General features: G+C 50.9%; 1 protein-coding gene across 5 annotated transcripts in view; it reads left to right on the forward strand.

Moving 5' to 3' along the window:
• The first annotated feature begins 4,215 nt into the window (after positions 1-4,215).
• Positions 4,216-20,590, forward strand: part of RXRG (retinoid X receptor gamma) — a 44,329-nt gene continuing 27,954 nt past the window's right edge. For 4 of the 5 annotated variants that reach the window (XM_047841530.1, XM_047841532.1, XM_047841533.1 and 1 more), the window contains exon 1: positions 7,548-7,618. In XM_047841530.1, the coding sequence (XP_047697486.1) occupies positions 7,552-7,618 (67 nt within the window). In that variant the 5' untranslated portion in view covers positions 7,548-7,551. Of the gene's footprint in view, positions 4,612-7,547; positions 7,619-20,590 lie in introns of those variants that run through there. The other variant, XM_047841531.1, reaches the window with a different exon arrangement.

The raw sequence follows: 20,590 nt of genomic DNA on the forward strand, positions 1-20,590 counted from the left end.
AGAGAGAGAGAGAGAGGCAGAGTGTGAGTGGAGGAGGGGCAGAGAGAGAGGGAGACACAGAATTGGAAGCAGGCTACAGACTCTGAGCTGTCAGCACAGAGCCCGACACGGGGCTCAAATTCAAGAACTTTGAGGTCATGACCTGAGCCGAAGTCGCTGCTCAACTGCCTGAGCCACCCAGGCACCCCTAGAAACACCTTGTTAATAAGGGAAGGATCAAGGTCAAGTGAAAGACACGTTGGCTGGGCGTCAGAATTGGGGGCCTGGTTTTTTATACCCATTTCTGTCACTTCCTGGTTGTGAGACCACATCTGAAATCTGACTTGTGGGAGTAGCTACCTTTCCTTCTCTGACTTCACAACCTTGGACTCCAACGCCTCCTTTATGTAATAGGGTAGCACACTATGCCCTGTTTAACTCTAATATTTGGGGAAACACGTTGAAAGTTTATATGCTATTATGCAGGTGAAGTGCTACATAAATGTAAAAATATTAATCCATATCATCAGCATCGAGCTATTTGCATCTAAATTTTATATCTAATCAACGACTTTGGTTTTTTTATGTGTGTTTACTGCAAAATATTATTTTCCATTGCCATTGGTCAACAGTGTGTGCACGCATGTGGGTACACACACACACACACACACACACACACACACACAAAGAGACCAGTGGAAAAGCTATATCCTTTTATTACAAGGGTGAATATAAGATGTGCTGAGTCTATGTCAAACATACTAGTGAAAACACATGCCCTTTTCATTTACTCAAAGGCGCTAATGGCTTTAATAAACGCAGAACATATCACTTAAGAGGAATAGATAATTAGCCTTGACAAGAAGTGAGCTCAGAATTCTTATGAATGAATTAGCTAATTCCCACTATGGACATCGAGCATTTGCGTTTTCATTTGACATCCTAATGAGAATCCAGTAACAGCTGGAGGCAGTGGAGAGGCTGAAGTCAGTGGCGTTGTCTGGGAAGGGCTTAGGTTAGGCTAATGCTGTTATGTCAGTAATGGTCTCGGACAAGACACAGCGGTGCCAGCAAAAAATGCGGATTAGAAAGAAAAGCCACATTCATATTTCTTGTACTTTAGACAAAGTTTATGGCTTGTTACGGAATGTTAAATCACATGGAAGGCGTCACAAGGAAAACATGCCGGGATATTTTGGTATAAGCAGATCTCGCATTTTTTAATGCAAAAGGACATATTGAGCACCTCCTGTGTTCTAGCAGTTATGTGGGAAAACCATTGTTGTGGCAAGCGGGCGGGGGAAGGGAAGTGGGTCTGGGCAATGGGGCCGTAGTTGGGAGGAACACGCTCAGCTCCCAGGGTGAGCAAACTAGCCAGACCAGAAGGGACCCCTGGAGGAAGGCAAGAAAAAAAAAAACAAGCAAGCAAACAAAATATTACCTCCTCGTATTTGTACAGAACTCTAGAGTGTGAAACAAACACACAAACATCCCAAACCAAACCAAAGCAGAACACATGTACTCCACTTGCCACATTTGGTCACGAGACACAAACCCCAGACACCTCAGTGAGGTGAGTGGTGTGGCCGTTTCCCTGGAGAGGACATGAGCTTGCCCAAGGTCACACCGCTAGAGGCTGGTGGGGCTGGCGGGCCCTGGGCCTTGTGACCACTCTCCCAGGGCACTTTCCTCCAGGTGGAGCTTAAAAGGTAAGGCTTTCGGTCTCTGTTCTGTGAGGAAAAGTGGACAGGAACCTGGCTTAGCAAAAGGGGAAGAAAACAGAGTCTACCTCAAACTGCTGACCGATCATCTTGACGCTGACCTTGAACGAGGCTCTGAAAGCTTTTTAAAGGATGGTTTTTGAGTACTCGGAAGAGCCCTTGCCAGTGCGTCTTCACCAAAAAGCCGATTGGGGCCAGAAAAACGCATTCCTTTCTCGGGCAGGCGCACCTATTTGTAGTTTGTACTTTTGTAAGACGTTTGCTTCAGACACCTCTGCGGAGAAAATGGACCATTATGGGATGCGTGGTGGAATCGTTTGCCTTTAATTTGAAAGTTGAAGGGGATGTTGGAACTCATCTGGCCCTGTTCCATCATTTTGCAAATGATGTAAAAAGAAACAAGGGGTAAAGGGATCTGCTTAACTTGCGGGCACACGAGCGGATACATGAGCGTTAATTGTGTGCCCGGCATATTGGCATATTCTAAGTGATTAACACGTGTGGAGTCAGCAATCCTCATAACAAACCTAGGTGGTCACCGAGGTGCAGGGAGGGCCAGTAACTTGCCAGTATTGTGAGGCTGGGAACGACAGAACTGAGATTTGTACCCAGCAAGGCTGGCTTCTGACTTGCTGTTTTCTCTGCAGACACAGCCTCTTCAGGTCACACAACGAGTGTCGTATGAGCAAAGTGTCGTGGTACTAACAGACGGACTTTCTGGTGATATGCTGTAAGGCGCCCTTGCTATATCCTTTTCATTTCTTGCCCATGAGTTAGACAAAATACGGAAACAGTTCATCAGATCTTCAGAAGTCATGAAACGGGGTGGGGGTGGGGGAGGAATGACAAACACACAGGACGAAAGAAGCAGGACGCCGGAAGATCTGGGGTGATGAATCAACCCAAATGTTTTCGTTTCAGGGGAATATGTGGGATGATATTACAGGTGGGTCCCCAAACCAATCGCCCAAGAATAGGCTGGGGAATGTGTACGAGAGAGAATACAACTGGGTGGATGGGTAACTTGTGAAGTTAGTTCTACGTCGATTAACATGTAGGGCGGCCCAGAAGCTCATACGGGTATAGGCAGAGTCCTCCTGTATTCTGCACTGCCCGTGTCTATGCTGGTTCTCAACCCATGCTCTGAGTCCGGCACCCACCCGAGGGAGCCCCAGGCGCACCGGCCTTCGGTGACGGCCTTCACCTCTCTTCTTCCTTCCCCACCAACTTTTGCTCTGATCCCCATCTTGGCCCTTCTCCTCCCTCTTCTCATCTCTGGGCCTTTACTCTTAAGTTTTTGTTCTGGGTTCTCTTAGCATTTGAATCTTGATTTTTTCCTGTGGGGGCTTGAGTGGGCTCGCATCTCTATGTGCCATGTGGTGCCAGGGGCAAACCTCTCATCGCGTCTCAGCCCCTCAGAGCCCAGCCCATGCCCCTGGCGGTGTGCCGATAGCCCCTCTGCTACCTTGCCGACAGACCCCGAGAGGAGAAGATCTGGATCCTATCTGAGGTATTGTATTCAAGTCTGGCCAACCCCTTCCCCTCCATGAGGGCCTCCATAAATTGGAGTACGTTCCTAGAAAAAGAATAGGTTGTGAATAGGCTGGAATGCGTGGTGATACACGGAGGGGTTGAAAGAGGCAAGAGTGTCTAGAGAAGTCGATTATGGGCACGGGAGATTTATCTGTGAATTTGCAGAAGATGCCGCTGCGAAAGACCCCATGGGCTCCTCTGCTGTGGCTCAGGGATCACCCCTGAGCCTGTTGGCAGAAACTGCAGAGAAAAGGCAGATTTCAGCTCAATAAAAAACTTTCTTACGGTAAGAGCTGTCCAGGAATGGAATGGGATGGTAGTGAGCTCGCCGTTACCAGAGGTGTTCAAGCAGTGGCTTGTCAGGAAAGCTGCGTAACAGATCCAAACAGCAAAGGGATACTTAGGCTCTTTGATTTGTGGCCGCGTCCCTCCCAAGAGTCTCTGGTTCGGTGAGGACTCCGTGGTGCTTTTTGAACAGGTGGCTCGATGACAGTGGTATATAAGGTGATTGCGTCGCTTCAGCGAATGACCGCCACGTCCAGCCAAGGCGCCCTCCCTACTTGCACATTTTCCGTGGGAAACAACTCAGGCTCCCAACTGCACCTGTCACGCTGCCCCCGCTGCAGCCCAGACAAATGTTTCTGGCCACCCCGAAGGGATGCTTTAGCTGACTTTTCCACAGCTGGGGATGCAGTCTGGCCCTTTTCCGATCTCGTGCTTTTGGAAGGGGCTCCTGTTCTCTCTTGGCCCCCACCCCTCCGCCCCTCCCCGGATCAAATACCAAGTGCGCCAGACTGACGGGACAGAAGCCGGAGTGAGAAAAGGCATTTGAATAAAACCCCATTGATTTTTTTTTTTCTTGTGGGTGCGAGTGAAGGAGGAGGCCCCTGAAGAGTTCCCCCCGCCCCGGCCCCTGCCGCCTCCCTCCCCTGACCCCCTGGGGGCGGTCGCACATCGATCTGCTTCCCGGGGATAATAGGAGGCTCCGCGGCCCAGCCCCGTGTGAATCCAAGCAGCAACAGGAGCCCGTGCGCGGCGGGGCGCGGCGGCGGCGCGTTGTGCGTGGTTACTGACAGGCACCAGCTGCCGCGCTATGTGGCCGCTCGGAGCGACAGGCGGATTCCAGACTAATCCCGGAGGGCTGGCCCAGCCCGAGCTGCCCGGGCTGCGAGGAAGCGATGACCACTCCTGTTAGCCCAAGTTGAAGGCAGCCCGGCTGCGCTCGGGAGCCCCGGAGGCCGTGCTCTCCAGAAGAGGCGGGAGAGAGCGAGAGAGTGAGCGAGCGAGCGAGCGAGCGAGAGAGCGAGGAACATGAACTGAAGAGTAACCATGTATGGGAATTATTCTCACTTCATGAAGTTTCCCGCAGGCTTTGGCGGTGAGTACTGCGCTTGGGCTGCCCCCCGGGGCGGGCGGGGGCGGGGGGGACCTGGCCGGACAGACCCCAGGGGATCGGGCCCTGCAGACGAGCGCAGGGTCGCGCATCAGGAGGAGGGCACGTATGTTGATGTGCATTCGTGGTGTGTTTCCCCTGTGAATGTGTCTGGGCGTGCAGGAGGGAGGGAGGGAGAGGGGATGGTCGGAGGTGAGGATCTGGGCAGAGCAGTATGAGTGAGCCGAAGGGAGGGTGTGCGGATATTCTAAGCCACCTGCTTGAGAATCTGTCTGAGACGGCATAAGAGCATTGTTCGAAGCCGGTGTGTTTGTGTCAGTGTGAAAAGTGCAAGAGGCAAAGGGAATTACTATGATGGACCTATTATCCAACTTGTGAGAAAAGCGTGAGCCAAAAGGCTTCACCCATCTAGTAAGGGTCCCTGGGATACTTCGTAACAAGGGTGTGATTGAACAGCAGATCTCCCTGTAATTGGATTTTTGCAAAGAAAACGTAGCACTTTAATTTGCCGCTGTGTTTTCCTTCCTCTGTGGTCTTCCCTTTTGATTTGCTACTAGCCTCGCGCCCCCTCCATGCTGCTGCCCCCAATGCCATTTCCAGGGTCTCCGCTGTGACTTGTACTCTGAGGGTGGGATCTGGGGGTGTGTGTGGGGTGGGGGGAGCTGAAGATCCGAGTTGCCAGCCAGGCAGGGCAGCTTGGTCACACTTCACAGGGGCTGCCTTCACGGGAGTCCCGAGACTCCCTTGATTCAGTGGCAGAAACTGCCCAGCCGCCCCAGCTTTGAATAAATGGAACCACCAGCTGACCAGCTGGCCTGTCACTTGTCAGCTGGTGGCATGTAGCTTGTGTTCTCGGGAGCCGAAGAGAAGCGTTTGCCCTGCGGATGCTGGCAGACAGGACAAAGCAGAAATTCTTGTTAGGTCTTGAAAACTGAAGAGTCCCTGCTCTCCCGACCCCCTGTGTGGACAGACGGGCAAGTCATCTGAGGGCTAGGGAGTAAAGCTTGCCTACATTGCTGAGCAGAACCCTCTGTGAGGCGTGGAGGGGCATTGCAAGGTGGACGGGGTCCCTGCCCCGGCGGTGCCTGGGCCAGGGGGCTTGCTCCTTCATTCAGGGTGTCTGGGGGTAGTTTCTGTGATCCAAGCATGGTATTAGGCTCTAGGAAGACAGATGCGAAGGAGACACGGTAGGCTTATCACACAGGCACATTATAATATTTCGTGCTGTGTGCTCTTTTGGAGGCAGGAGGAAGCTGTTGCTGGGACGCACAGGGTGGGGGGCCACAGAGATGTTCCTGGAAGAGGTGATGTTTAACTTATTGGGGCCAATCTTGTGATATGACCCAGTCAGAGTGGTGGCCAAGGCTGCGGCCGGGACATCTGATCTCCGGTTTATAGTTGGGTCCTGGGTGTGAAGAGCCTTCTCAGCTCCCATCTTGGACCCCTTCACGGCTGAGAAACACTTTTTCCTTTTCCCTCTGAATTCAGTGCTTGTCTGTGAGATTCTCGGGCGCCCCGAGGTCTGTGGGGTCATGGCTTCACGACAGCCACTGAGACGGTGGGAGCGAATGACAGGGTGGAAGGTGGAAAGGTCTAGGGAGTGAGCTAAGAGAAAGGCTGCAGAAAGAAGGTCTATCCCCAACTTCAACAGGGGCTGCCCACTGGAATCTTGGAATGGTAGCCTTCCTAAGGAACCTGGAGAAAGCCTCTGAGACCTCTCATTTTACAAGGTGGAAACTGAGGTCTCCAAAAGGCAGGGAACAGTCTAAGGTTATGTGGGATTGAATGGGAGACAAAAGCCCTGACTCAGACTTACACTAATACTCCTTCAATCTGATATAGTAAAAAAAAAAAAAAAAAAGGCAAGAGAGAGAGAGAGAGCGAGAGAGAACTGAACTTGGTTCACTTACTCGCTGTGTGATATTACACAAGATATTGAACCTCTCTGAGCCTCAGTGCCTTCATCACTAGAATGGAGTTGAGCAGCCCAGCCTCCGAGTATTGTCTGAAGAATTAAATGTGCTCACGCTTGACAAAGCAGTCATAAAGTGTTGTCTATGTATTTGGTACTTAATAAAAATTATTATTTTCATCCCCTGCATTTTGCTCAAGGTAGTCACATACAAACTCACTTAAAGATCAAACATTCCTGTCGAATAATGAATTAGGAATCTGGGCAAATAAAATTAAAACCGCAAGGACCCACACACTTTGCGGGTTCAGATTCTCACCGTGGTGGGAGCTCATTGAGCGTAAGTAGGTTTCAGATAAAAGGAAACACAAGAGTGCAGCCGTGGAGGTTGATAGGATGCGGTAATGGGGGAAGAGGGCAATCGGGTTGCGGAACTGTCTCCCTCTGATGCGACTTTTCCTGGTTCCTGAGGGAGGAGAAGAGTTATTTTGTTTAGGTCTGTTGATGTTTTCCATTTTGTTTGCACGCGCCCGTGGAGAGGCTGCTGAAACGCTGAGCGGAAGCTCAGCCCCCGTTCTGGGGAGGTCTGTCTGAGAACTTGCCCGTGGTGAGGGAGACCCCCCCCACCCCCAGGAACGGGGGAAACTGAGGACTGCGGTGGCTGTCACCTGCACCCTCAACGCGGAGAGCCACCCTGTACACATGCAGTGATTTGGCACACCCCCTGCCTTTTCATGTGTGAGCAAATGGGACCACAGGGGGCTCCTGCGATTTGCGTGAGGCTCTCTGGGGACCCAAAGTCACCCTTGGGAAACAGCACGAGGGTTGACATCTGGGGCCATGCTCACCAGATGTGAGATCATCAGCCCCTCAGCGAACAAGGGACTGGTCAAGCCGGCCTAAGGGTGGCGACTACCTGGGCTGCTGTGACCTCACAGAGGTACCAGCGTCCCTGCTCCCCGCCCTGCCCCGTGATGAGGGCCAGCTGTTCAGTAAGAGATCCGTTTGCCTGGATGGGACAGTCGCTGCCTCTAAGAAGATGGCAAAGCAAAGCCTGTAATTCCCCCATCCAATTGTGCGGTAATCCTCGGGGTGACAAGGAGATGGGGGGCGGGGGGGAGGCTCGCATTTCAGTTACCAAGCACGCTGGCTGTGGCTCTTACTGAGGGCCAGCTACCCTTGTAAGCTTTTGCACTCTGCTTGTTCAGTCCTCACGACAACCTTCTGAGCAGCCCCCATGATTATCATACTCCCATTACAGACGAGGAAACTGAGGCATTGCACGGCGCAGTAAGATTGCTGAAGGTCTTGTAGCTAGAAAATAGCCCTGCCAGGGATTTAATGTTTATTTATTTTTGAGAGCTAGAGACAGCGAGTGGGGGAAGGGAGGAGGGGCTGCTGGGGAGGGAGACACAGAATCCGAAGCAGGCTCCAGGCTCCGAGCTGTCAGCACAGAGTCCGACGCGGGGCTCGAACTCGGGAACGGCGAGATCATGACCTGAGCCGGAGTCGGACGCTTCACCGACTGAGCCACGCAGGCGCCCCCCCTGCCAAGGGATTTGAACCCAGGTGGTCTGGCTCCAGAATCCTTGCTCTGCTGAGCTGCCCCTCACGGGCCACGGACTCGCTCCGGGAAGTTATGGGGCACAGCACCCCCTTGCTGGGGTGAGGAGCCCAGTCCAGCCTCGGCACTGCCCAGTGGTTGCAGACACAGGCCCTGGCCGTTGAGGAATAAGAACCCGGGATAGCTCAGCAGTCACTCAGGAGCGGGGGACCTCTGGAGTATTAACTGGTGCTTCTCCTGGAGGCCGGCTGATTTGCAAGAGTCCCGCCCCGCTGGCCCTGACCCTTTGTGTAGAACACTGGCTTCTTACCCAAGAGTAGCCATAGAGGAGGGGGGTGAGTTGGGCGGACGGGTGTGCACACGCCTATGTGTATGTTTGGGGGGGGGGGCAATAAGAGGATGTGTGTGTGTGTGTGTGTGTGTGTGTGTGTATGTGAGTGTGCGTGCACGGATGCGTGCGCCAGAACATATTTTTCCCTTCCACAAATGCGTGGGTGGTTAATTGGGACCTTACCGTGGACGTAAGTGGTTAGGGTTTATGTAGGAAGGAGTAACTGTTTATGAGATTTAGGAAGGAACATATTTAGTGTAAACTATTTTCTGAAACATTTACAGTCTTACCAGGAGATAGAGAGCTGAATAGCAACCGGGGAAAGAAATTGTGCAAAGAGTTATCTAAATTCTCCACCTCTTCCTTCCCCTCATTATGTAGCTTCTGTATCTACGGAGAACTTTGCCACCACGACTGGGTGGCTGGGTTGCCGGAGGCTTCCAGAGGAAGCTGCTCTTTTCCCTTCTTGTCTGAAAGGAGAAGACCCACAGACCCAGGGAGGGCAGTCGCTTATTTTCTAGGGCGCCTGGCTTTGGGTGGCTCTCAGGAGACTGATCCGGGTCCTGGCTCGGTGAGCTTCAGAAACGAGTGAGAGTAATAGCTCATGTTTGTTAGGCACCTACTATGTGCCGGACCCTCCTACCCCGGGCATTACAAGCACCATCTCATTTAATATTGTCAAGCATCCCTGGAGGTAGGGCACTATTATCGCCATCCCCATTTCACGGATGGGAATGTAGAGCCTCGGGGAGGTTTAGTAAACTGCTCAAGATCAGCTGGCTGATATGGGGCGGACCCAGGATCCAAATCCAGGCAGGTGCCAGGGCTGCTGGGGTCAAGCCCCGTGTTGCGCTTGCTGGGGTGGGGGAGGGGTAGAGTGGAGGGAGGGTGGGGTGGGGAGATGGGAGTCCCAGATCTGCCACCAATGGGTGAATTCTATATGAGAACAACAACTACCATATTCAGATCTTACTCTTTGCCCTTGACAACTTTCTTAGGGATCACAATGTATCTCTTGGACCGTGCATAATTGCAGCAATGAATAAATGATGGGGTGGGGGCAGGGGGACCGGGCACGTGAAGAGACGAAGAAAACAAAAATCCAAAAAATGTTCCAGGTGAGGGGCGCCTGGGTGGCTCAGTCGGTTAAGCGTCCGACTTCGGCTCAGGTCATGATCTCGCGGTTCATGGGTTCAAGCCCCGCGTCGGGCTCTGTGCTGACAGCTTGGAGCCTGGAGACTGCTTCAGATTCTGTGTCTCCCTCTCTCTCTCTCTCCTCCTCCCCTGCTTGCACTCGTGCGTGCTCTCTCTCTCTCTCAGTCTTTCAAAAATAAATAAACCTTGAAAGAAAAAAAGAAAAAAGAAAGTTCTAGGTGGACCCCACTTTATTCTAACATGTAGAACCCAGTTTTACATTCTAGGGTGCGATTCAGCAAACTTGTTCTCTGAAGAGCCAGATTCTAAACCTTTGGGTCTTTGCTGCTCCTGTGGGGGTGTGTGTGGGAGAGCAGCCATAATTAAAGTCGCATAAACGAAGGCACAGGGATGTGCTGTGTCTCAGGATGTTTGCTGACCCCTAGGGGATCCTTCTGGAGAAGTGTTATTACCATTTCTGAATGTTCTCCGGTTTGCAGTGGTTGCGATCGTCAGCTCTGAACAGCCCTTCCCCCAGCCTCCCTGCCACAGAGTGCCATCCTCAGAGCTAGACAGAGGGGCCTGTGGGTCATGAGGGCGGCCCCTTAGTCACAGGTGAGGACGCTTGGGGAAGCAGGTGTGGCTTCCCCAGGAAGCTTCTTGTGGTCTTCAGGCTGGGTTCCGCTGAGCCCCCTGGGGGCCATCTGGGTGGCAGGAAAGGGGGGGGACGGGGAAGCCACAGAGAGCCCTCCCGCCCCTTGGTAAAATAGTACTACTCACCACGTAGGGTCAGTGTTAACTGTCTGCAGTGCAAGGGTTAATAAAAGAAAGCCTGGACAAGTCGTGGACACCTGGTGTCCCCTTTTCCATTTCAGAAAATTTGGACACTGTAGTTCTAAAGTACGTTGCTTTTTCTTCGGGGAGGTGTGCCTGCTCTGAAAGCATCAGACGGCACAACCACAAGGTGCTGACAAAGCAAAGTACGTGGATGCTGTGCCTGTTACCGAAAGTTCTGTTTTAGCAAATCGTTCTAGGGCAAGCGCTCTGAGATCTGGCAGGAAGAGAGCCCTGACGGGGGACCTCCAGCCCCTCCAGTCTTCAGGAGACCCTGGCCCCAGGCCAGTGACTCTGATGAGTCATCAGACAACCTGGCCTGCCCTGCTGCCTTTATCAGACGCTGTGACTGAGAGAGGGGAAGGGAGACAGGAAGTTTCTAGGTTCGAAATCAAGCTCAAATTCTTGATGGCGTTTCAGAATTCAGCATCTGAACTTAAAAAAAAAAAAATGGAAAAGCTTGTGATCTTTAATTCAGAAAGCGTTTAGAAGAAGTCAGAGGAGTGGCCACGAAAGTGCTTAACACGTATGTCGGGATGTTTCTTCCGGGCTGGTTTGCCTGAGTTTCATTTCTGTGACTCAGCATTCCTTTGTCCCTCCTTTGCTGGTCATTAGTGTCATGGAGAAGCAGTCTCTTGGAGACTTTGGGGCTCAAGGTACCTGTGTTTGCTCAGTCCCAGCGATGAGGGGAGCAGAGCAAAGGTTAGAGATCGTCATCAGGGAGAGAATATTCTAGACTGTTCTGGGAATTCCAGTCCCTTGTTCAGTGCACACTGGCTGAGTATCTGGCTTGTGCAAGGGTTTGCCGGATGAGGAGAGCTAGAATTCATCTCCTGTCCTGAAGGAACGATAAACTAGTTACAAGCTCTGAAATCTGCATACGTTTGGAGATGAATTATTTCTCGACATGTTTCTTGGGACTGGGGTTCAGTGGATGGGTCCAAGGAATTTAGGTATTTAGTACCTGAGAACAAATGATGCTATGATAACATTGATATGAATGACCACATTGCACCAGGGATGTTATTCACTATATTTTAAGATGACTGTAGTCTTTTAAAAGAATTTTTTTAATGTTTATTTATTTTTGAGAGAGAGAGAGAGATGTTTATTTATTTTTGAGTGAGAGAGAGAGGGAGAGAGCATGAGTGGGGGAGAGGCAGAGAGAGAGGGAGACACATAATCCGAAGGAGGCTCCAGGCTCTGAGCTGTCAGCACAGAGCCTGACGTGGGGCTTAAACCCACAAACCGTGAGATCATGACCTGAGCTGAAGTCGGATCTTAACCGACTGAGCCACCCAGGTGCCCCAAGAAGACTGCAGTCTTTAGAAGTCCATCCATATTTAGAGATCAGGGAGAGCATATCTGAAAAAGAAGTCCAGAGAGACAGAAACAGGGAGTGGGTTCGAGAGCTGGAGGTGGAGTAAATTGATGTTCAAGGATTCTAGGAACAAGGGGTGAGGAGGGAGCGCCCTCAGCAAATGCCTGAACCACTCATGGCAGTGTCCTGGTGGACCAAAGTGGTGTGCTGTGAACCAGTATGTGGGACTGGTTTAAAGGGACAGGCCGTGTTCCTTGTTAGCGGAGCGCCTGCTCCAGGATCCCCAGGTCCCTCTTAGGAGTTAGAGACAGCATGATCTCCACCTGCACCATCAAGGTTCATAACTTGGTCCTGAGTGGGAAAGGTGGGATGCAAGCAAAATGCCATTAATTACATGCAGAAAAGTTGGCAGAAATTGTGCTAGACCAAACTCACATTCTAGGTCTTTAATGATTCACAACACGCGCTTGAAAAGGTCACTTTATCATTCTGAACGTGTTTTTCTAAATCTGTAGAATGGGGATGATTTCTGCCTTAGCGACTACTCTGAGTCCGTTTGAAGCTTACACGAAATAAGCAGTGGGCCCCAGGAGGGACCACTCTGTCCGTAGCGCCTCGCCTGGGGTCTGGCACATAGTAGGCACTCAATGAATATATTTTTGACTGCCCGAGCCAATAACTGACGTGGAAATAAGTAGTGCACAGTTAATGAGTGCAAGATGCTACCTGGTACAGGGAATGACCTTGAACCTGGCAGTCAGAAGACCCAGTGTTTCGGCCTTGAGCGAGTTGGGCAACCTCTCAGCGATCATTGTCTCTTCTCTCTAAAATGCGGTGGTTCTTTGAGTCCTGAAAGTCTGGTTTCTGAGCCCAAACAATATTGCCTTATTAATTTATGACCCAATTAATTTGGAAAGGTGATTAAATTGGTCCTGGTATGAACTAGTTTCTATTGGCTCATTCACCAAAAAAAAAAAATAATAATAATAATAAGTAAATAAAAAACAAAGAAGGGTTTGTGGGGCAAATAAGATGCTAGCAATGTTGCCCCATTTAAGTTACATCTGTTTTCAAGCAATTTAAAAAGGCTAAAGGAGCGTCATTAGCATATTAACGGGGTGTTAATTACAAAAGCCTTTTTAAAGCAGATTTTATAAAATCTCCACTTCATAACCATTAGCTTGTGGGACTCGAAATACAAACTCTTCCCGTGTGTTACTTGGAAGTAAGAAAATTGTAATTTAAAAGTAATCTGCCAACTTGTCACGAACTGAGACTGATTTTTTTTCTCTCAATTGATCAAAATGAGTAAGGTTTTGCTATAATTATATATAATGCTGGTAATAATGAGGCTGATGATCGGTCTTTGCCTGCTTTTCACTACCTCCATCTCTGCGGATTTTAGGGGAGGTGGGGCAGAAGGGGGGGGCGGGCACGGGAAGGGAGCGGAGGGGAGGAAGAGGGAGGAAGGGATATCACAGGGCCCTCCCCCTCCTCCAAGCACCAGAGGAAGCAACCCCTTCCCCCCCCCCCCCAAAACAGCCAGGAGCCCCCCTTCAGGGACAGCAGGAAGCGTGAGGAGCTGTCCTAGGAGGCTCTGAAAGATGGGAGGGCGGAGGGCAGGCGAGGGATCAGCCCCTGGTCTTTGGGTCCTCACATTGCGGCCAGGGCGCTGAGCCCCTTCTCACACACACTCTCCACTTCTATCACGTTCCCTTGTTCTCCCCTGTTGAGAAACCCAGAAAATGCTTCGGTAGCAGAGAAGGCTTCTCCTTGAAAGATGTGCCTTCTGCTTCTGCTCCTCATTCCCTAGGAGTTCAGTGTCCCCCACCTTGGGGTTGGCACCTGCTAAAATGTCGAGCTCTGTGCCTGTAAAACACCTTTCTGCCCAGTGTCAGGGTGGCTGTGAAGGGCTGAGGTTTACATGCCGGTGCTTTTGAACACACTGATCATGACTCAAATGTCAGAAATGTGTACCAGCTTGGTGGCACTGAGCACCCCTTCTACCGAAGAAGGGAGGGGAAAAGGTCAGGCTGAGCTGGGACCCTGCTGAAGGGAGCCCTGGCCAGCTTGGAGCCGTGAGGGGCCAGAGTCGGGATGGTGAGTATCTTAGAATGTGCCAGTGTCAGGGGGCTCCTGGCTGGCTCGATTGGTGGAGCACGTGATTCTTGATCCCGGGGTTGTGAGTTCGAGCCTCACGTTGGGTGTTGAGGTTACTTAAAAAAAATAAAATCTTTAATTAAAAAAAAAAAAGTGCCAGGATCAAAGTCAAAGTCTAGAGTGAGGCCTCAAGTCGGGGTGGGGAGGGCGGGGAGAGCTGTCTGTACAGCTGGTCGGGGGACTTGCGGAGCAGGGGACACGTGGTGGGGCTGCGGATCCCCTGCTTTCCCTTCGCCGTTCATCCGTTCAGGTGCCACTTGTCTAACTTCCTAGTCCCATTCCCTCGGGGGCTGTATTTAATCTGTCTCCTCGCTTTTGCCTTTGTCCAGTAGGAAGAAGCATCCCAACCTTAACAGGGCTTGTAGGGATGCAATGCGTCCATATACGTAACGTGTTGAGAATCATGTCTGGCTTGTGGCACGTGCTCAATGAATATGATCTGTTGTTGTTGTTTGTCTGTTAGTCATCGAAGGAGGTGGTGATTAAAGTGTCAGTTAAAGTGGCCTCGGTAGCAGGCCTCTGCCCACCTCGTTCAGCAGCCTGCCTGTGTGTTAGGAGCCAAGAGGGGAAAGGATGTGTGAGTAAGTTTCCCTTAGGCTGGGAAGAATGAGCCGGCTGTCTGACCGGTCTGCGATCCTGGGGCTCGTGCACCGTGTCTCTCCGCTAGAGACAAGGCGCCGGGCTTGGGTGTGCGTGGTCGCTTGCGACCCAGTGGGAGGGAGTTACACGGGCCTGGGCCCTGCCATGCTCCTTTGATTTCAAATGGAGAGTCCTGACTCTCAGAAATAGCACATCTTCACCTCCGTCCCCTTCCCTGTGGGTGTGTATTAACCAGTGCCAGTGGTTCATTACAACTTTTCATTCCATCCGGCAGAGGCTTGTTAGTGGGCCGGCAGCAAAGGGGTGGAAACACCAAGCCATTCGCTCCCTTGTCTGGCCAATCAGAAAGACGCATGCTTGACATTTTCCTTCCATTGGCTGAGGATGAGTTGCTAAGCAACTTCCTCACCTTGCTAAGAATTCCGTCCTTCTGGGTCCCCGGGACTTCTCTTTCTCAAAGGCCCCCCTGTTCCCCCCAACACACACGTGCAATTCCTTACTCAGAGATTTTACTTTTGGTAAACACCAGGGACGTAGATTTCTTATGCAAGTAATTTCTCTTCTTTTTTTAATTTTATGTATTTATTTTGAGAGAGAGAGAGAGAGAGAGAGAGAGAGAGTGGGAGGTGGGGAGGGTTGGAGAAGGAGGAGAGAGAGAATCCCAAGCGGGCTCTGTGCTGTCAGCGCAGAACCCTACACAGGGCTCAATCTCAGGAATCGTGAGAGCATAACCTGAACCAAAGTCAAGAGTCAGTCGCTTAGCCAGCTGAGCCATCCAGGTGCCCCTATGCAAGGAATTTCTATTGATGGACTCTATATAGTTCTACTCACTAACAAAAAATTATCCCAATGCCAATCCCATCCCGTTGTCTAGTATGTTTTGAGCGTCTGCTGTGTTCCAGGCACAGTGCTGGGCACCACAATGGCAGTCGTTAGCAGCAAGGGATAGAAATGAAAAGTGTGTAACATCCAGTAGGGCAGCAGACAGTCAGATTGGAGGTCGTGTGGAGGACCTGTTTGTGCCAGGCTCGATTACGGGGTGATCTGGGGGATGCTGGGGGAAGGGTGGAGTGGCCGGGGGGGACAGGGGTGCTCCGGGCTCAGAGCAGTGGCTATTTACTAGCCAATCCAGAAAATTCGATATTGTAAACAACTGGTATGTCCTTACCAGCGTATGGCAAGGACCATCCTTAATAGAGCATTAACTGTTGGGCTGGCTTGGGCTAAGCCCTCCACGTACATAATCTTCTATAATGGCCCTCGAGCCAGACACAGCCCTCCCTCACAGCATCTACTGGATGGTGAATTATTGCACCTGCTACCCCAGGGGCCGTACTCCCAGGTGCTGCCCGCAGTCCGATGAGGTAGGCATGTGTGCCTCCGTTTCGGGTGAGAAAACTGTGGTTCAGAGAGGTCAGCTTCCTTGCTCAAGTTTATGGGACCGGACAGAGGTGCAGCCTTCAATCCGGCCTGGGACTTTTTGGCTTCGGAGTCTTATATCGTGCACGGGCTGCATTCCGGACGCCGTCGTGCCGCGAGGCACACACCGACCTCAGCAATCATTGCAATCATCACAGCGTATGTGCCCCGAACAGCTTCGATTGCTGGTGACACTCAGCATCTCAGACCGAAGGTCTAACGCTGTCCAGTTGCCGAAAGCAGGGGCCCCTCGGAAAGTGGTCCAGACCCAGACCATGTCAGATCACTGGGACCCACCCTTCGTCTTTGAGATGCCCGTGGGCCGTCTCCTACCGCCCATGTGCGTGGAGCAGGGCTGGGAGGGGTCTTGGAGACCCCTGGGCAGAATGAGGCCCAGAAATATGAAAGATTTTTCTTAAGTGTCTGGCCAACAGAGAACGGAAATTCCTGGGAAAACGCACTAGCCCTTTCCCGTCAGATGAGTGAGGTTTTATTTCAAAAAGTCATCGCCGGAGCAAAGAGAATCAACTCTGCGGAGTAGAGGGTTTGTGCATTTCCCTGGCATCGGGCATTGGGCACAATCTGGCTATGGCTAAAGAAGATTAGGAGGGTGTAGGGTCAGGGAGCAAGCAGGGCTGTGGGGGGGCGGGGCGGGGGCCAGGGCGGACGGGGCTGAAGGGGCAAGAGGGAGACACTAGAGGAAACCGTGACTTTGGATCTGGACGAGAAACCAGGTTTCTGGAAGCCGTCTAGTACCTTTTGGCTGTGGCTCCCCTGTGGCTATGAGGAAATGGAAAGAGAGGGAGGGAAGCCGGTAAAAGTGCCATCAACAGCTGTGCTCTGGTGTCTGTCTGTGAGAACGGGTTAATTTTCCATTGGGAAACACTTCGTCATCAGAGGCTTTCTCTCTACTTCTTTTTCTTTTTCAAAAAAAAAAAAATTTAATGTTCATTTTTGAGAGGGAGAGACAGAGCATCAACAGGCGAGGGGCAGAGAGAGAAGGAGACACAGAATCCCAAGCAGGCTCCAGGCTTGGAGCTGTCACCACAGAACCCGACACGGGGCTCAAACCCGTGAACCGCGAGATCATGACCTGAGCTGAAGTCAGATGCTTAACTGACTGAGCCACCCAGGCGCCCCTCTTTCCACCTCTTCTAAAAACAAAGCTATTCATGTCTAAGAGCCACTGGGTCATGGGAGAGGCAAAGAGCCAAAATGGGATCGCGTAAGATGTATCTGTCTTTGTGAATTTTATTGAAAAAAAATTTTTTAAGTTTATTTGTTTTATTTTGAGAGAGAGAGAGAGAGAGAGAGAGAGAGAGAGAGAATCCCAAACAGGCTCTGTGCCGTCAGGCTGGCAGCCTGGGGCCCGATGCTGGGCGAATTTCTTTTTTGTTAAATGTAGCTTTAAAATAGACCACCTCTTCTGGGTCACTGACTCAGCAGAAACACGCCATATTTAAGGCCGTTGCAAACCAAGCTTTAACTCTATTTCATTCTGTCTCAGCCATGCACCATTCTTTTTTTTTTTAATTTTTTTCAATGATTATTTATTTTTGAGAGACAGAGACAGAGCATGAGTGGGGGAGGGGCAGAGAGAGAGGGAGACACAGAATCTGAAACAGGCTCCGGGCTCCGAGCTGTCGGCACAGAGCCCGACGCGGGGCTCGAACCCACAAACCATGAGATCGTGACCTGAGCCGAAGCTGGACGCTTACCCAACTGAGCCCCCCAGGCGTCCCAGCCACACACCATTCAGAGCATCATGGTATATTCCGATTGTCCTAATATTATTATTATTATTATTAACAATAAAAGCAATATACTTTAAAAAAATTTTTTTAACTTTTTATTTATTTTTGAGACAGGGAGAGACAGAGCATGAACAGGGGAGGGTCAGAGAGAGGGAGACACAGAATCTGAAACAGGCTCCAGGCTCTGAGCTGTCTGCATAGAGCCCGACGCAGGGCTTGAACTCACGGACCGCGAGATCATGACCTGAGCCAAAGTTGGCTGCTTAACCGACTGAACCACCCAGGCACCCCAAAAGCAATATACTTTTAATTTCAATCGCTCTCAGCTCATCTCCTTTTATTCCTGGAACAACTTGTGAGTTCCCCAAAGTCCACGTTTTCTGTATTTTTTGTGCAGGTCTGTGTTTCCCTTACCCGTCATTCCCTCTGCACACACTTCCCGTGATCTTTCTCCGGACCGAGTATCCTTTGTCCTAGGTCAGTTCACTCTCTTTTTGAAAACTTAAATAGCTATTTTTAGAAAGGCAATCTTGTACAAAAATAGAAGCCCAGTCACCTGCTATAAATAGAAGGAAACAGTAAAAGTAATTCTTAAACTCTTAATATTTTGACACCCACACCCACTTAAAATACCCCCGAAGGTGTCCCTCACCACTGCGTTACAGGCGGCACACCTCGGGAGCTCTTGGGTTGATGCGGGTGTGAAGCTAAGTAGTGTTCCTGTCTGTCCCACGGCTCTGGGCCTGCTGTCGGGGTGCAGAAGTGACAAGGCACAGACTCTCTGGGACCCACGCAAGCAGAGTAAAAAGGAGAGTTGCGGGGTCCTTTGGTCTGAAGCCGAAGCCGGAAGGGAACGGCCAGGGGGTCGGACGGCCGCTGTCCCAGCGGAGAGCAGGGCTCCTGGCCCGTCAAGACAGGCTGGCTTCCAACTCACCTGTCACATGTTATCTTAGTAACAGGCTCAAGATATACGTTGGCCTCTGTGAATGTCACAGCCTTCCTGGGCCTCAGAAGAGTCTAAAATTGTTCTTTCCAATCAGTGGCCATCTGGGAAGATTTTTGGTTTTTCCGGCTTGAGTTCTTGGAAGCTGCCCTTTTCTCCCTCTCCTTCAGATAAACTTGCAGCTTGAGATCACTTCGTAATTGAGTCATCTTGCACTTTGCGATATGGTGGCTCTCCCAGTCATCCTTGCTGTCCTTGCCAACACAGACCGGGGGCAGCGTGGGTTTCAAACTGACAATTCGAATCTAGGCTCTATCACTTATCCCCTGGGCAGCGCCGGGTACCACGCTAGGGGTGGGGACGCGAAAATGGACACTTCTCCCCTTCTCTCGGTTAAGTGGAAAAGCCAGGGCAATAAACAAATATGGCGACACAGTGGAATCAGTGCTAGGATAGGAGTAAACACAGGCTATTATTAGAAAACAGAAAAGGGCATCAGACGAGTCTGGGAACACCAGGGAAGTCTTCCTGGAGGAGGGGACACTTGACTTAGACCTTGAAGGAGGAATAAGAACGTCATGGAAATGGAGAGGAGAGCACATCATCCTGGAACAGAGAGCAGCTTGGGGGTGGGGGGAGGCTGAGCCCCTGAAATGGTCCCCACAGGCTTATCGTCAGGAGGAAGTGAGTTAACGCATGGAATTTGCCTAATGCTATTCAGGATAGGTGGTAAGTGTCCAACCTGTTCATTTGAACCCCTTTGCCACTCCTCTGTGGACCCCTGGAAAGTGATTCATCCTCAGCCGTGCTACTTAATTTTTTTTAATGTTTATTTATTTTTGAGAGAGAGAGAGAGACAGAGTGGGAGCAGAAGAGGGGCAGAGAGAGAGGGAGACCCAGAATCCGAAGCGGGCTCCAAGCTCTGAGCTGTCAGCACAGAGCCCGACGCGGGGCTTGAACTCACGAACGGTGAGATCATGACCTGAGTGGAAGCTGGATGCTTAACCGACTGGGCTGCCCAGGCACCCCCCGCCCCCATCAGCTGTGCTGCTTAGAACAGGGTGATTGGGATTTATCTGTTAATGAGACATTTGTCCCTGATGGAGACTCCCCGGGTAGGATGACAGGAGGGTCAGAGCTTCCTTGGACGTGGGACTGGCTGTTCTCCCCCCAGAGAGACCTTAGGCGTGTTCGCAGAAGCTCAAGAGAAACTCTAGGCTGACATTTTTTCCAGTGGAATATTTATGTTTAAGAGTCTTTGCACAGAGAAAACATGAGCTCAAGGAAGTGTATCGACCCCCGTGTTCACTGCAGCATTATTTACAATCCCCAAGATGTGGAAGTAACCTAGGTGTCATCAATGAGCGGATAAAAGTTGTGTATGTGATGGAGTATTATTCTGCCATCAGAAAGAGTGAACTCTTGTCGTCTGTGACAACACGGACGGACCTTGGGGGACTACGCCCAAGTGAGGTAAGTCGGACAGAGGAAGCCAGATCCTGTATGATCTCACTTATGTGGAATCTAATAATAATAATGAAAACACACTGAGCTCATACGCCAGAGATCAGATTGGTGGTTGCCAGAGGTAGGGATAGGGGCGGGAGAAATGGGTGAAGGGAGTGAAAAGGTACAAACTTCTAGTCACAAAATAAGTAAGTTCTTGGGATGTGATGTCCAGCACGGCGACTATAGTTAATAGTACTGTACCCTATATTTGAAAGTTGCTGGGAGTAGATCTTAAAAGTTCTCATCACAAGAAAAAAAAAAAAAAAACCAAACCATTCAGGGCGGCTCAGTCGGTTGAGTGTCTGACTTCGGCTCAGATCGTGATCTCGCGGTTCGTGGGTTCGAGCCCCGCGTCGGGGTCGGCGCAGAGCCTGGAGCCCGGAGCCTGTTTCCTTTTCTGCGTCTCCCTCTGCTCACGCTCGTCTCCGTCTCTCAAAAACAAATAAAACATTAAAAAAAAAAAAAACAACCAACAAGAAAAAC

The sequence above is a fragment of the Prionailurus viverrinus genome, chromosome F1 (assembly GCF_022837055.1).
Source record: "Prionailurus viverrinus isolate Anna chromosome F1, UM_Priviv_1.0, whole genome shotgun sequence".
NCBI classification, from domain to species: domain Eukaryota; kingdom Metazoa; phylum Chordata; class Mammalia; order Carnivora; family Felidae; genus Prionailurus; species Prionailurus viverrinus.